This window comes from Lampetra fluviatilis, chromosome 15, assembly GCF_964198595.1.
Source record: "Lampetra fluviatilis chromosome 15, kcLamFluv1.1, whole genome shotgun sequence".
Classification (NCBI taxonomy): Eukaryota; Metazoa; Chordata; class Hyperoartia; order Petromyzontiformes; family Petromyzontidae; genus Lampetra; species Lampetra fluviatilis.
Genome location: NC_136289.1, coordinates 1,800,702 through 1,818,530, shown reverse-complemented (window position 1 = coordinate 1,818,530; position 17,829 = coordinate 1,800,702). Strand labels below are relative to the sequence as shown.

Here is a 17,829-nt window from a genome sequence, read left to right as displayed (position 1 = left end):
CAGGTAAGGCCCAGGACTGAGCGATACAGCTCTCTTTCAGAAGCGACCTCACCACAAATTATAGCTCAACGATGCGGCTTACCACGTGGAAATGGATTGCAACCAAATACTCTAAACGCACGTTTATAAATGTTGAGGGGAAAAAACCCCGGAGGGCCCGAATAAAAATTCACACGACCATGGGGAGAACATGCAAACTTAAAATATGCAGGCGTCAGGGTCGGGATCAGAACCTAGGTCCTCCTATATACCAGGCAAGGTAGTTAACATCTCAACACCGCAGGACCCTTGGGACCTAGGGCTGCCTTTCTCTTCATGTATAGTATCTGCATGTCTTTATGTATAGTATCTGCATGTTTTTATGTATAGTATCTGCATATCTCTATGTATAGTATCTACATGTCTTTATGTATAGTATCGGCATGTCTTTATGTATAGTATTTGCATGTCTTTGCTTGTGAGAGACACAGAGAGAGAGAAAAATTATCATTCTTCCAGGGCCACTGTGTGGTTACTCCACACCCCCTACTCCTGCATCCCATGCTCACTCGTGTTGCTGTCTGCGTGTGTGTTTGTGTATATATATGTGTAATGCGGGCGTAAGCGACCTTCCGGAGGTGACGTCACGGGGGGTGGAGTCATGTGACGTGGGGGTAAGGTTCGGGGCTTTAAGCGGGTAAACCGGAAGGGGAAGGTAGTCGGGGTGTGAGCGGAAAAGAGTGAGGCCACGCGGGCAAGTGTGGAGAGGGGGGGCGCCGACGGCGATCGGGAGCCAACCCCGAAGATAAGAGGAAGCTGCGGAGTGGTGTGCAGCTGGGGAGGAGACAGCCAGGAGGGCTGCGTGTTAGAGGCAGCGGTGTGGCTGCCAGGAGGAGCTGCGGAGAGAGAGAGAGAGGGGGCTGCTTGTTAGAGGCAGCGGTGTGGCTGCCAGGAGGAGCTGCGGAGAGAGAGGGAGAGAGCAAGAAGCTGTGAGAGCTGCGGAGGGAGAAGAGCAGCAGAGAGTACAGCCAAGGGGGGCTGTGTGAGAGAAACAGCAGCGGAGCTGCTGTTGTGGATCGGGCCGACATTGGAGTCAGCACCGTGGAGAAGCTACAGAGTAAAGACAGCCGTGTGGGTGTACAGCACGAACCGAATAATAAAGGACACTGGGACAGACATCGTGGTCCAGTCGTTTATTACACTGGTGTCGGAAGTGCAACGGCATGTCGAAACAAGTGAGGAAGAAAGTTAATCCGGCGCCTGCATCGGCTTCTTCGTCCGACGACGACGAACTCCCTCCAACCACGGATCCTGTTGGGGTGGTGGAGGAGAGCCAGGCTGAGGCGACCACGGGAACGGGTGTGGAGGATGTTGGCGCGGTGGCGGGTCCGTCGACATCATCAGACGCGGATCAACGATGGCAAGCGATGGCGGTACAACTGGAGGCACTTCAGGACGTCCTGGCGCATCTATGCCATCTCGTCGCGCCAGGGACGATGGATGATGCAAGTGGTGCTCCGCGGGCCGCCACGTTGCCTGTCCTGCCGCCGCCATTGCCCACGCGGCAAGAGGCCGCCATTTTGCGCGCTCCGTGGCGCCAAACCGCCATCTTGGCCACGCCGCGGGCCGACGCCATTTTGAATTTGCCATCACAACCACCACCATTGGAAGACGGCGGGAAGAGGAGTCGGAGTCGCCACCTTACAACAGTTAAAGAATTTTCCGTCGGTGGGGACTGGAGCGCGTTCGCCTGCCGCTTCTTGGCGGCGGTACGCACAGCAAGATGGACCGATGCGGAGGCTTTGGAGGTGTTGCCGACTCTCCTGGACGACGAATCTGTCCGATTCTTCCGTTCCATAGCGACCGATAAGAAGGCAACTTTATGTGGTGTTTTTCAAGAAATGGCCGATGCTTATGAGCCACCAGATGATGCGCATCGGCGATTCGCTCAACGACAACGAGCACCAGAGGAGTCGCCCGTGGCGTTCAGGGGTGCGGTGCTGGAGCTGGCCATGGCAGCTTATCCTGAGACGCCACAGGACCTGCTTGAGCCTCTCATATTAGGGAAGATGTTGGAGCTGTCTCGGGATCTAGGGATCCCCATGCCTGTGTGTGGGCATGAGAAGCTAACTTCCCGGATGGCTGCTAAGTGTCTCGATGCGCAATTCAACCTCCGTCGCTGGAAACAAGTGACGGCGTGGACGGGGGGGCCCGTCAAAGAAGGGGATGCGCTGGGGTGGAACCCTGCGCAGGCCGTCTATGTTCCGGATGACCGGGGCCCTCAACAACTGACGGCCGCCTCCGCTCCATGGACGGGACGCGGCGGGCCGAGACCGCGCGCGGTGCTACCAGAACGGGGCCGTCAGGAGGCGAGGCCTGCGCTTCGGCGCAACGAGGCCGAATGTTTCCGCTGCGGGCGTAGGGGCCACTACGCCAGAGACTGCTGGGCCCGCTTCCCGGCTCCGCCGCAGCAGGAGGCCTCGGCACCGGTCAAGTCGGCTAAAGATCCTCCGAAACAGGCATGTCGGCACGCACCAGACACTCGGCAAGGCTTTCCACCTCACCCACCACCTGTGTTGCGCGATCCTATTGTTGTTGTTAAAGAAAGGCCATCGACGGGGCCTTGTCATTCAGTTACGCAGTGGCGCAAATTGGCACGGAGAGTTGTCGCGGCCGCTACGGGTTCGTCCACTGTACCGGGGTCCATACAAGGTGTGGACGTGCGCATTTTGGTCGACTCGGGGGCGTCTGCGACTATTATATCGGATGTCATTTTCCATCTGTTGGGCATTCCGTCGGGGGCTGTGCGTCCGGTTTATGGGTCGTGCGTCGCTGCGAACGGGGGTAGCATGGGCATCGTGGGTCAGGTGGATGCTAAGATATCTATTGGGGATGTGTCGGCCTCGGGTGTTGTGTTGATATCGAGATCTTTGGCGGTTCCTTGTTTGTTAGGCACCGATTTTTTGGCTAAGATGCCCATTTTGATCAAAATCAATGAGAATTGTATTGAACTGCCGGGGGGCCGTCAAATCTCGTTTCTGCCGTCGCCCTGGGGGCGACCTGCTTCGGCCGTACAAGTGCAGGCGCTGTCCGTCGCATCTGTGGACATTCCACCTGGTACACAGATGCTTATACCCTTGCGGTATCGGAAGCCCCTGCCTGATCGGCTAGGAGCAGTAGGGGTCTTGTTGTCACCGTCCGCCACGATAACAACCGGGTTGGCGTTAGTGGGGGCACAGACCATCGTCCGGCCGGATCAATTACCGTTTTTACAGGTGCTTAATGCGGGGGGAGAAAACGTCCGTGTCCCGGCCGGTACGGTTGTGGCACATGCCACTACGGCGTTTGCGACCCATGATTGTCCACATAGCCGGGGAGTTGTTGCTGGGGTTTCCGAGCCAAGGAGTTCGGATGATCGTTGGGTTGCTCAATTATGTGACGAAAATTCTTCCCTGTCCATGGAGCAACGTGGTGCGCTGCGTAAATTGTTGTTGACATATTCCGATGTGTTCAGCTCCGATGATTTGGATTTGGGCCGCACTTCCTTACTTTACCATCACATTGAGACGGGCGATGCTGCCCCTATTCGATTAAATTCGCATCGGATGAGTCCTGCGGAACGAGAACACGTAAGGGGGGCAGTGGAAGACATGTTGGCTGCGGACATTATATCGCCATCTAACAGCCCATGGGGCGCTCCAGTCGTCTTGGTTAAGAAGAAGGATGGCAAATTGCGATTTTGTGTTGATTTCCGCAAATTGAATAAGATATCGGTGGCAGATGCGTACCCCCTGCCGCGTATGGATGACTCCCTCGACGCATTGTCGGGGGCTAAGTTCTTTTCCACACTGGACCTCTCTTCGGGATTTTGGCAGCTTCCCCTTGACGAGTCCTCACGGGAGAAAACCGCCTTCCGTACGCCGCAGGGGTTATTTCAATTCAACTGTCTCCCGATGGGATTGAATGCGGCCCCTGCTACATTTCAAAGATTGATGGAGCTCGTTTTGACGGGGTTGCAGTGGGAGACATGTCTTATATATTTGGACGATATCATTGTCTTCAGCCGCACATTCGATGAACATTTGACGCGGCTGGAGACAGTGTTCACGAGGATGCGTTCTGCCAAATTGAAATTCAAACCAAAGAAATGTCACCTACTGCAACGGTCCGTCCGCTATTTGGGGCACATTGTGAGCGCTGAGGGAGTGTCCACGGATCCGGAAAAGACGGCGTGCGTCCGGGATTGGCCGACTCCGGCCACCGTGGGGGATGTTCGGCGGTTTTTGGGATTTGCCTCGTATTACCGAAGATTCGTGCCGGGTTTTGCGACGATTGCGAGGCCTTTGCATCTCCTTACGGGTAAAGGACGGAAGTTTGGTTGGGGACAGCCGGAGGAGGCGGCCTTTCGGAGTCTGCGTGATCTATTGGCCACGGCCCCAACATTGGATTATCCCGATTTCGATCACCCATTCATTCTTGATACGGACGCAAGTGACACAGGTATTGGGGCGGTGTTATCACAGTCTAAAGGGGGTGTAGAGCGTGTCGTGGCGTATGGTAGCCGAGTCTTGTCTCCTGCGGAAACCCGCTACTGTGTCACTCGCAGAGAACTATTGGCGGTTGTTTTTTTCCTACGGCAATTTCGACCATACCTCTACGGTCGTTCTTTTATTGTGCGTACGGATCATGCGGCCTTGCAATATGCCCTTAAAATTGACCAGCCATCCGGACAGTTGGCACGTTGGTTGGACACGCTACAGGAATTTTCCTTCCAAATTCAACATCGGAAGGGTGTGCGCCATGCGAACGCTGACGCACTTTCCAGATTACCGCGGCGCGCCCCTTGTAAATGTGAGTCGGGGACGCATAGGTGTTCGTCGATTCCAAACCCCCCTCAGCCGCTCACGTTGGCCGTCGAGAAGTCGGACACTCCGATGGAACCGGGACCGGCTGACGGGGTTTTGAATCTGCCGCGGTCTGTCTGGATCCGGGAACAGATGATGGATGAGTCATTGGTGTCCTTGCGGAAGCGGTCTGCTAAGGACAATGGGAGTCCGAGTACGGCTGTGGGGCCGCAAACCGCTCTCCGAGATGGTCTGCTTATGTGGCGGGAGGGGTTCCAGGAACGTTGGCGCCTGGTGGTACCAACGTCCTTGCGGTTCGAGTTGATTAGAACCCTCCATTGTGACACTCTCTTACATTTAGGGGTGCAGAAGACCTTGTTGACGTTGCAACGTCATTATTTTTGGCACGGCATGGCGACAGATGTCGTAGGGCACGTGCGCGCGTGCCCTGCGTGTGCACAACGTAAGCCGCCGAAACATCCTTACGTGCCGCCTCTCCAGTCGATTCAGGTGTCTCGAGTCAATGAATTGGTGGCGCTGGACATATTGGGACCTTTTCCACCATCGGCGAGGGGTAATAAATATTTGCTGGTAGGGGTTGAGTACCTCTCCCGTTGGCCGATGGCCTGGCCGTTGCCCGATCAGTCGGCCGCGGCCATTACCGACGCCTTTTTGTTTGGGTATATTATGGATAAGGGGGCGCCTGAGAGACTCCTCACGGACCAGGGCAGGAATTTCTCTTCTAAATTATTGGCGGAAGTGTGCGCGGGCCTTGGGACTAAGAAAGTACGGACATCCCCATACCATCCGCAGACGGATGGTATGGTTGAACGACTGAACAGGACATTGTCTGCCATGCTTTGCCATACCGTGAGTGAACAACAATCAGATTGGGATCTGCACATCCCCGGGGTGCTTTCGGCGTACAGGATGACGCCTCATGCGGCTACGGGATATTCGCCGTTTTACCTTATGTATGGTCGGGAAAACGTGCCGCCGGTGGATGTGCAATTGGGAACTGGGGTGAAGGGACCTCGGAAACCACTTCCTGAATACATTCAGGACACGGTTCGCCGAGTCACGGAGGCGCGGGAGGATGCCCGCGTGGCTACGGCCAAAGCCCAGGCCCGGAACGAGCGATATGCGCGACGGTCTGAGGGGGAGTGCCCTTGGAAGGTTGGGGACCTAGCCTGGCTTCATTGTCCACAGGTACGTCCGGGGACCTCGCCGAAATTGCACAAACCCTGGCATGGTCCCGTACGCCTCATTGCGGTTCCCAACCCACAGACAGCACGCGTCCAGATTGGGTCTCGTCGCTGGGTTGTGCATACGTCGCGCTTGAAACCATATGTTGCTCCCTTACATGATGCGTCATCCCCCAATGTTGCCTTGCCGGGGTCTGTTGCTGCTGACTCTCCCCTGCCTGCGTCCATTGATTTTGCTAGAGCGCCTGTCGTACCTGTTCCAGACAGGCCGGCCGTGACATTGCGGGGGACGAGGGGCCCTGCTCGGAGGACGCCTGCCAGGTCTGCGGAACCTTCGAGCCCTGCAGCCCTTCCGACCCAGCTGCGGGCACGGTCACAGGACGAGCCCAAGACTAACTCTTTAGAGACACGGGACGGCGGTGGACTTCCAGCTGCGAGAGGGGGATTACCCCCTGTCGTTCCTCGACTTTCATCGCGTTCCCGTTCTGCGAGTGGGCCGCCGACCGTCCGGGACGGGCCGGCGACCCGCACACGTTCCAAATCGCTTACGTTTCGTTGATTGTTGCTGTCTTGTTATTTTCTTCTTACAGTTGTATTTATTGCATGCTTTTGTACGATCGTTGATGTTGATTGCGTTGTTGTTGTTCTTGCTGTTACATTATATGCTTAGTGTCCTTTAGGGGGGGAAGCTCGGTTCGCCGCATTACGATTGGCTATTGGTCAGCCGAGGTCGGCTGGGATTTTTCTACGGGGGAGGGTGGTGTAATGCGGGCGTAAGCGCCCTTCCGGAGGTGACGTCACGGGGGGTGGAGTCATGTGACGTGGGGGTAAGGTTCGGGGCTTTAAGCGGGTAAACCGGAAGGGGAAGGTAGTCGGGGTGTGAGCGGAAAAGAGTGAGGCCACGCGGGCAAGTGTGGAGAGGGGGGGCGCCGACGGCGATCGGGAGCCAACCCCGAAGATAAGAGGAAGCTGCGGAGTGGTGTGCAGCTGGGGAGGAGACAGCCAGGAGGGCTGCGTGTTAGAGGCAGCGGTGTGGCTGCCAGGAGGAGCTGCGGAGAGAGAGAGAGAGGGGGCTGCTTGTTAGAGGCAGCGGTGTGGCTGCCAGGAGGAGCTGCGGAGAGAGAGGGAGAGAGCAAGAAGCTGTGAGAGCTGCGGAGGGAGAAGAGCAGCAGAGAGTACAGCCAAGGGGGGCTGTGTGAGAGAAACAGCAGCGGAGCTGCTGTTGTGGATCGGGCCGACATTGGAGTCAGCACCGTGGAGAAGCTACAGAGTAAAGACAGCCGTGTGGGTGTACAGCACGAACCGAATAATAAAGGACACTGGGACAGACATCGTGGTCCAGTCGTTTATTACATATGCATAACTCTTTGTAATGCTAATTCCGTTTGTTTTGTCCCAATATAAATATGTAACTGCACTTTGTGCATGTATTATTGATACCGGGCTTACGATCTGTAGCTCCATTCTCTCATTCTTGCAACAAGGACCTTATTTCCAGAGATGTTTAGCAATGGACAGGCTGCCGGTAACATCGTGCTCTTTAAAATTGTTGAGAAATACACAGCAGTCCGAGGCGAAGCATTCTCTGCACCTTTGAAATAAAGACTCGTCTTTAGAAGAAAAAAAAACCCTTTCAAATTACTTTGTCAATTGTGCTGTTAGGGACATGCCATGAGAAGAGGTTTCCACTGGGATCTCTCGCACAGCAGCCCCTTTGTGTTGGAGATTGGCCCACGGACACACATGTCGCACGGGCAACCTATTCTTCATTCTTCGAATGGAAAACGTTGTGCACCAAGAGTTCTTACAATAATAAAGCTGAAAATGGTATATGCGTAGCAAAACCGAAGCTTCATATCATCGGCATGATTGTGAGGTTACGTGTAGTGAGGCGAGGAAAGCTAGTATTCATTTACATTCCATGGTCATTCGGTATGAGAGTTTTGCGTGGCACGCGTTGAGATAGATTTGATTCAACGCGACACAACCTGTAATTATTTGCGGACAAATTTTGGATCTCGTGCACTGCCGCACCTCCGATGAGCATGATAGGCTGAATACGGTGCAAAATAAGTTCTAAATACTCATTAAGTGATGGTGCCCAGTGCAGTTAACACAACCCTGGCAGTTAACACACCCTGCCACCTTGATTGCCACGTTCACCTCTCTCATATTTACATAGATTTGAGTTTTTCTCTTGCTTAAGTGTTTTTTGCGGTTGTGCCGGACATCTCTCCCATGTGTTTTTGGGTTGTGTTGCGTGTTGCTTGGCATGATGTCCTACGTTTCACTGCATGAACTGGGAGCTTCTGCAGCAGCCTGGAAACACATTGGAGAACTATTTTTGTTGTTGTTATATTCTTCCTTTCATTGGGCATGTTTCCCTCTCCACGGTGGAGAGCAGTTAACTACCTCGCCTGGTATACAAGAAGTTGTGGATTCGATCCCGATTCGATCCCGACCCTGACACCTGTTTGTCTCTCTCCCCGTGTGGTCGTGTGGATTTTTCTCCGGGGCCTCCAGTTTTTCCCTCCACATTTAGATACATGCGTTTTGAGAATTTGGCTGCTATACATTTACACGTGATACGTCTGTTCATTTGTGGCCAGGTCGCTTTTGAAAAAGAGCTATTTCACTCAGTGGGCCTTACCTGGTAAAATAAAAAAAGTAGTTAACTTTTAGTTTAGTTCATACTTTTCTTCTTCTTCTTCCCCCATTATTTCCCTGCTCCACGACCACCGCTTATCTGGCCTCTCAAGCACCTGGGATTTCCTTAATTTTGTTGTATCGGCAACCGAAATAATTAGGTAAAAAAACTCGCTGCAATGCACATAATGAATACGAGATGGTGGTCCTTAATAGATTACATCACGGTGCGGTCCTTAAAGAGCAGCGTGTGGATCTGCAGGTTGCCGACCCCTGGGCATGGTCATTGGGACATACGGAAATTCGACACCCAGTGTTGGCAGAGCCTCGAACGAGACTTGCCTGCCAGATAACGCGGTGGCAGTGGGGTTGCCACGGTCACTGCATGGTGGCTCCGGGGCTATAAGAGACCATGTGGTTATACAACGACTATCCTGGGGCATACCTCCGAGACAATCTATGAGAAGGCGTGGGGGTTTGAGTTCCCGAGTTCGATTCCCGCTCACGACCACCAACACCAGTAACGATTATCTGAACCAATCCTGGGCCTCTCCTATGCCTGGTGTGGTGTGACAAAGGCAATCGGACGTGGTGCTGGCAACCCACCTCCTCGTGTGCCGTGCTGGCCTTCATAGGTACTCGCTAACTGCACTTGCCCCAACAGTCTATGAAGTCTATACGGGAGATCTTTGCCTTTGGTGGGTCTGAGAAGTGGTGTGCAGCGTCTGAGCGATGGTGCCGTGAATTGTCGATGGAACTGTCTGTAAATATCGTCTTGCTTACTGGGGCTTGGATTTGCTTGAGCCCTGTGCACTGTGGGTTCTATTTCTTGATATTGCCCTACACGCATTATTACTTTCGTTTTTGTTTTTACTTCACACTGCTTTGTCAATCCATTGTTAGATTAAGTCATTCCTGTGTCTTGTTTGTCATATAGGTTATTTCAGCATACTTCCCCACGCTGGTCATTCCTCGTCAAAGAGCTGCTTAACTCGATGGGTCTTAACCAGCTGAAATAAAGTCTGAATAAGTCAAAGGGGCATAGAGGGGATAGTGCGGCCCACGGCCGACCACCGATGCAAGTTTTGGCTCGAAATTTAACTCAATGTATGTATGTATGTTGAACTTCTTTCGAACCATACGTAGCCAACCATGCTCTTCGGAGGTGCGGGGAATGACAACAAACTAAACACCAAAAGCAGTTCTTAAGACATTAGTTTTCAATCTATCTGGTTTAAACGTGCATAGCTCCTAGCGGCTTCCTAACATCGGAAGGAAGAGCGTTCTGGACGGCCGCAGAAGCACATCTGAAAATGCGCGATGCGGTGACCACCATCTTTGTTCGATGGCCAGCCAGAAGCCGCTGCTGCAAGGATGACTGGAGTTCACATGAGGGGTTATGCTCCTAATGCAGTGTGCTAACCACTTCACCAGCACTCCACCACTCTTGCTCCAATTTTTCCGAATTGTTTTCCCCTCGGTGTTTTGTGTCTCTCATATGCATTGCAAAACACTTTGAGATTCTGTTTTAGTGTTCATGCTGGTACTCGATTATAACATCTAAGCACAAACGTTGGCAATGGTGTAGCTTGCTGATAAATGCTAAAAGCATAAAACACTTATTGGACAATTTGCAATGCAAAATATTACCCTTGAAGGTCTGTCCAGCTCGAGGCTTGTATTAATTAAATACGCATTCTGAGTATGTGTATATTTTAACAACTTAGAAATACGATAACACTGTACATCACTCTGAAGTCATTTGCCAGATATTGCACAATTTTGTCAGCTAATTTTTCTTTCTGTAACAAACGCAACTGTAGTCTCTGCAACTGATGGATAAACCTCTAAAATCCTCGTGCAGAGGGGTCAAGACTCGCAGGGTCAGCATGGACTCAGTCTGCCGAATAGGCCGGTGTGCGTAGGACAGACACCTTGTCACAGAGCTGCGGTGACCTAGGTTACATTTTCCATTTTCTGACGACAGAATTACTCTGCTCTCCTGCCCCTTGACATCTCTGCGGAATTGCAAGTGATACTTCATGTTCTCTTTGTAGATTGCTAATATGCGTACAAGAGATCACGTGCGCACACGTTGTTTTTTTACCTGTAGAAGTAAATCATTAAGGCTCCCTGCAGGGCCTTGTATGACAGTCGTCGAGTTCCTGAAAAACACATCAGACAATCCACATGCAAGTTAAATTTATGAGCATGCAACACACACGGCTGTGTTCGCTGGCATCACTGTGAGAAAGCAGGGCGGTGATGATGCTGCTGCGTCGGCAGTCAGAATGATAATCTTTGTTTATCTCTTGGAGCTATGAAGCTCTTTTTCGCAAATGTCCAGCGATGGTGTACAAATAAAGTCAATAACAACGCATTAAAAGGTATGGCCCTTCAACATGTGCAATGAAGAAGGGTCATTACCTGTTTTATATATATAGTGTCAATGATGCATGTGTTGAGTTTTTGTGAGAGTAAAGATCAAGGAAATTTGTCATTAAATAGCAGGTGCACTATAAGTGATGCGTAATGGTGAAACATACAAATTGTTGACTTTGAAGCTCATAAATTGTAAGGTAAAATTACGGCAAAGGCAAAGCTAAGCAGAAAGGAGATCGATCATTGAAAGAAAACACCGACTCGTCGTTTTTATGCTATTTTTCAATGCATTAAGTATAAGTATTGTATTCTGTGATTAGTCTATGAATTATAATAATTATCTTCTTGGTTCTTTCGGTAAAGTCACGTAGAAGGGAAGTAATAAAATAATAAAAATAAAACATAATAAAACAATTCTCACGACGTTTCGGCCACAACGCAAGCAGCCGTCCTCAGGCGAAGAATGAGAACATTATCAAGCTAGGAGCTTATATAGGTGTAGCGAGGAGGAGCGCCTTAACAAAAGAATGTGCATATGGGCTCCCCCCTATCTCCGGTTGTAGCCAACATCTTCATGGAGAAATTTGAGACGGACGCCATCCAGACTGCCACTCTACGCCCGACCTTATGGAAGAGATACGTAGACGACACTTTTGTCATCTGGCCACATGGCCGGCCTGCTCTAGACCAATTTCTCGACCACATCAATTCCATACACCCAGCCATCAGATTCACCATGGAAGTCGAAAATGATGGCAAGCTACCCTTTTTGGATGTCCTAATCAAAAGGAGACCTGATGGTTCAATGAGCCACTCTGTCTACAGGAAAGCCACCCACACGGATGCTTATCTAAAACCGGATTCCCACCACCATCCATCCCAGAAGAATTCCCTCATCAAGACTCTATATCATAGAGCCCAATGCATCTCCGACCATGAACACATTTCCAGTGAACTCAAACACGTACGCCAAGCTCTTAAAGCTAATGGTTACTCCCACTACACAATCCGCAAAGCCATCACTCCAACCATCAAGAAAGATCCTGTTGAGGAGCCTTTCAAGACCATCACCTTACCCTACATTGCTGGGGTCACAAAAAAGATCTCCAAAATCCTGATTAAACACAAGATCCAGGTCCGATTCAACACAGTACATAAAATCCGTGATCTGGTACCGTCTGTAAAAGATGTGATTCCAGACATACAGTACCCTGGCGTCTACAAACTAAGTTGCCTCTGTGGTAGCAGTTACATTGGGGAAACCAAACGACACGTCTCAGACCGCATTCGTGAACATAAAGCTGATCTAAAACACGGTAGGACAAACACCTCAGCCGTGGCAGACCACTGTTACAACTCAGTGGGCTCACATGACATTGACTTCTCCAAGACGGAGGTTCTCTGCAAGCCATCTGGCTATCATGAGAGATTCGTTCATGAGGCGATCCACATATACAAACACAGAGACAATTTTAACCGAGAAGATGGATTCAGGCTTAGCAATCATTGGAAGGACGTAATAAACCATTTCGATACACATTAGGGTGAGTTAAATAATACATAGTGTTATATTAAAATGTATAAAGTATAGGGTGGTTTACAGCAATACAGTATATAATTTAATGTTGGGTTTATCTATGGCAGTATATAGTACTGTATATGCTAAGAGAATAAAGTTTAGATGGAAGTATATTATATACTTCTTACGACGTAGAATTGTAATTTATTATTTGTTGTTAGTAACTCAGCTTATTGTAGAGTATAGTAAGTATCAGTTTATATTTTAGTTTTTTTTTTTATGTAGTTTTCACTTTGGTTTTCTACGTGGTTGTTTGGCAAATGCAGCTACATATCACTAACATTCCTTTCCTTTATTAACGCTGTTCCTTGCGCCCCCCCGTGGTGCTGTTGATCCTGCATAATGCATGGGCATAATGCGACTTTGAAACCCCTCCGCCCACCTCCTATGCATTGCCCATTGGTATGCTAAATTCCTCTTCATATGCACATTCTTTTGTTAAGGCGCTCCTCCTCGCTACACCTATATAAGCTCCTAGCTTGATAATGTTCTCATTCTTCGCCTGAGGACGGCTGCTTGCGTTGTGGCCGAAACGTCGTGAGAATTGTTTTATTATGTTTTATTTTTATTATTTTATTACTTCCCTTCTACGTGACTTTACCGAAAGAACCAAGAAGATGAATCCCTGCAGTCACGAAAGCTTTAAATCGAAATTTAACCGCCTCTACGGGGAGGGTTTCCACATAACTTTGAGATCCTTCAACAAGCTCCGGGATAAGAAGGCTCAGCTAATCGAGTCTCTCACCTTTCTGAAGAGATGCCGCGACTCTAAGGTAATACCAAACGCATTTACACTAACATCTGCTGCTGTAACTTCTTCTAATGCGAAACGAATTCTGTCTAGAACTAGCTTAGCTCTTATCTCAGAGAAAATCAGACTTACGCGCACCGAACTAGATCAGTTAGACAAGACACTCTACAAATCACACTTATCTTTGAGTGCAACAATGTCCACATCGGATTGGGAACACGTGGAAAAAATGACTGCCTCTTCAGCTGCGGCTATGTCGACTAAATGTAAGGACAACTTGATTTCCAAATTCAACCGCCTCTCAAACAAGAAACCGGACCCACACATTGAAAAGCTAGATGTTAACAAAGTCGTAATTAATCGCAGTAACAGTCCTATTTCTGAAGGTTTGAAATCCGTTTTAGCTAAAGGACTAAACTTTGCAGTCACACCTAGACACATACCAGTTAATGATATAATTGCTCGAGTAGATGTAGCTCTCAAGGGCTTGAGTCACATCGCTGCAGACGTAGCAAGATCTGAAATCTCTGTAACCCTCAAAAACGCTAAGATGCCAGCTAGCAACATCAGCAAAGATGAGCGTTTTGAATTAGCTCAATTAAAAAAGAGGGATGACATTGTCATCCTCTCAGCCGACAAAGGCAATGCCACTGTCATCATGGACAAAATAGAATACAACAACAAAATTCAAGAACTACTCAACGATGGCAGCTATACAAAAATAAAAAGAGACCCCACCAACAGCCTCGTCTCCAAAACCAACAACATCATCTCTGCTTCAACCGCATTAATTGATCAGACCAAACAGTTCTCGTTGAAACCTTCTGCAGCCAGGCCACCAAGATTGTACGGCTTGCCAAAGATACATAAAGAAGATACACCTCTTCGTCCCATTGTCTCTACTATCAACTCCCCCACTTACAAACTGGCTCGTTTTTTGTCCGAAATCCTACGGCCTTTCACTGTAAAAACCACCTCTGCAGTACTAAACTCTACTGACCTGGTATCGACAATCAAGGGGATTGCCCTGTCCCCAGACGACCTGCTTGTCAGTTTTGATGTGGTTTCCTTGTTCACCAAGGTGCCTGTGCCTGACACCATCGCAATCATTGAAGACTTGGTTCATCAAGGACTAAATGCTGGGGTACCCCCCCTGGTGAGACACTGCTTAACCAATACATACTTCACCTGGAATGGAACCTTCTACAAGCAAATTGAGGGCACCCCAATGGGCTCCCCCCTATCTCCGGTTGTAGCCAACATCTTCATGGAGAAATTTGAGACGGACGCCATCCAGACTGCCACTCTACGCCCGACCTTATGGAAGAGATACGTAGACAACACTTTTGTCATCTGGCCACATGGCCGGCCTGCTCTAGACCAATTTCTCGACCACATCAATTCCATACACCCAGCCATCAGATTCACCATGGAAGTCGAAAATGATGGCAAGCTACCCTTTTTGGATGTCCTAATCAAAAGGAGACCTGATGGTTCAATGAGCCACTCTGTCTACAGGAAAGCCACCCACACGGATGCTTATCTAAAACCGGATTCCCACCACCATCCATCCCAGAAGAATTCCCTCATCAAGACTCTATATCATAGAGCCCAATGCATCTCCGACCATGAACACATTTCCAGTGAACTCAAACACGTACGCCAAGCTCTTAAAGCTAATGGTTACTCCCACTACACAATCCGCAAAGCCATCACTCCAACCATCAAGAAAGATCCTGTTGAGGAGCCTTTCAAGACCATCACCTTACCCTACATTGCTGGGGTCACAAAAAAGATCTCCAAAATCCTGATTAAACACAAGATCCAGGTCCGATTCAACACAGTACATACAATCCGTGATCTGGTACCGTCTGTAAAAGATGTGATTCCAGACATACAGTACCCTGGCGTCTACAAACTAAGTTGCCTCTGTGGTAGCAGTTACATTGGGGAAACCAAACGACACGTCTCAGACCGCATTCGTGAACATAAAGCTGATCTAAAACACGGTAGGACAAACACCTCAGCCGTGGCAGACCACTGTTACAACTCAGTGGGCTCACATGACATTGACTTCTCCAAGACGGAGGTTCTCTGCAAGCCATCTGGCTATCATGAGAGATTCGTTCATGAGGCGATCCACATATACAAACACAGAGACAATTTTAACCGAGAAGATGGATTCAGGCTTAGCAATCATTGGAAGGACGTAATAAACCATTTCGATACACATTAGGGTGAGTTAAATAATACAGTGTTATATTAAAATGTATAAAGTATAGGGTGGTTTACAGCAATACAGTATATAATTTAATGTTGGGTTTATCTATGGCAGTATATAGTACTGTATATGCTAAGAGAATAAAGTTTAGATGGAAGTATATTATATACTTCTTACGACGTAGAATTGTAATTTATTATTTGTTGTTAGTAACTCAGCTTATTGTAGAGTATAGTAAGTATCAGTTTATATTTTAGTTTTTTATGTAGTTTTCACTTTGGTTTTCTACGTGGTTGTTTGGCAAATGCAGCTACATATCACTAACATTCCTTTCCTTTATTAACGCTGTTCCTTGCGCCCCCCCCGTGGTGCTGTTGATCCTGCATAATGCATGGGCATAATGCGACTTTGAAACCCCTCCGCCCACCTCCTATGCATTGCCCATTGGTATGCTAAATTCCTCTTCATATGCACATTCTTTTGTTAAGGCGCTCCTCCTCGCTACACCTATATAAGCTCCTAGCTTGATAATGTTCTCATTCTTCGCCTGAGGACGGCTGCTTGCGTTGTGGCCGAAACGTCGTGAGAATTGTTTTATTATGTTTTATTTTTATTATTTTATTACTTCCCTTCTACGTGACTTTACCGAAAGAACCAAGAAGATGAATCCCTGCAGTCACGAAAGCTTTAAATCGAAATATAATAATTATATTATTACGTTTTCCAGATGGAGCCACACAGCTTGCACGATTGAGCAAAAAAACTGTTGGATAACATTGCCATCCTCCAGAAGTTTCCATCACAGTAAGTTGGAGACATGATGTACTTGATGTAGCCTAATTACGATATTTGGCGTTATTTTATACGTTACATGGCAATGACATTGAGAGACAGATTAGTGACATTCAAACTGTAAATAAAAGTAAGTGGATTTGGGCAGGATAGATCGCAAGAGGGGATTATGACAAACTGTCATTCAGCTCATGTGTAGGCGCTATGGATTAATTAGGTGACACATTGGGGGTTCTGTCATCCAGCAGTGGATTGATCACGGATGTTGATGTTGGTCAATTATTTACAATACGTCAAACATCCTCCACAACCGGAAAACCTCTACCCTGAAGTGGCTTTGAGAGGTTTATCTTACCTTAAGTATATTATATTTGTTTTAATATGACCGAATAAAGCACTATTTTTACCATGAAGTCCACTACAAATACTTTTTGGTTTGCTATGTCTGAAGGTGTTCAGGTGAAATAAAATAACTCTAATTCACTCCAAATGATGTGGTATGGTGGCGAGATGTTATCACCCTCGCATTCTATGAAGGAGCTCGTCGGTTCGATCATGACCCTGACGCTTATACATTTGGAATGTGCATGTTCTCCCCGTGGTCGCGTTGATTTTTCTGCGGGTCCTCCGGTTTTTCCCATCACATTTAGAATCGACATGCGCTGAGAGCAGTGTTCGTCACTTATTTTAAAAGAGGGGCCACTTTCGCCGTTAAGACATCAGTGTGAGGCCGCCACACATTTGAAACCATTTGGTTTGACAGCATGATGGGATGTTTTCACTCCTTGTGTATTGTTGGGGTCCGCACGTCAGGGGCCACACTAAAGGCCGCCAGTGACCCACGGGGCCTTGCAATCAAGAACACTGGTTTAGAGTATTTGGCTGCGAAAAAAATTTCACGTGATAAATTCTCCCAAACACAGCTGTCAGCAGTGGCAGAGCATGCTTGCCAACAAAGACATTAAATTGAAGTGTTATGCAGAGCTAATTATCACTGGCCTAGATTAGTTAGAGAATCAATTGAAATTAAGAAGAATTCAAATAATTTTAATCGCTGTGATAGCTATAGACTCAGCGCAGCCTGGAAGCGTATTATTAAGGAATATACAACACATATTGCAATCCCTTACAGGTGAGTCACATGCTAAGTGGCTAATTACTGATCTATTATATCAACCCCACCGCCTCTGATCTCGAATCCTGGATGGGGTTCAACAATGATGGCATCATCCTCCACTATTTAAGACCGGAGGCAGGTGGATGGCTTCACTATTCTGGCAAATCGCCCGAAGATGCTCGATGTAATTTCCAGCGAAACGTCGTACTCAAATTGTGGGCCAATGTAGAGAACTATTTGTCTTTTGTCAACGTGACACATTTTTTACTGATTGGCCATGCAGGGTGGTTGGGGGTTGCGACACATTATGAAT

The 17,829-nt window shown here is 48.6% G+C and overlaps 1 protein-coding gene across 1 annotated transcript in view; it reads right to left on the bottom strand.

The window, feature by feature from the left end:
* TDO2 (tryptophan 2,3-dioxygenase) overlaps positions 1-17,829 on the bottom strand; it is a 151,312-nt gene that overhangs the window by 24,937 nt on the left and 108,546 nt on the right. Inside the window, exon 9 of the mRNA XM_078862861.1 lies at positions 10,782-10,839. Within this exon, the coding sequence (XP_078718987.1) occupies positions 10,782-10,839 (58 nt within the window). The remainder of the gene's footprint in view (positions 1-10,781; positions 10,840-17,829) is intronic.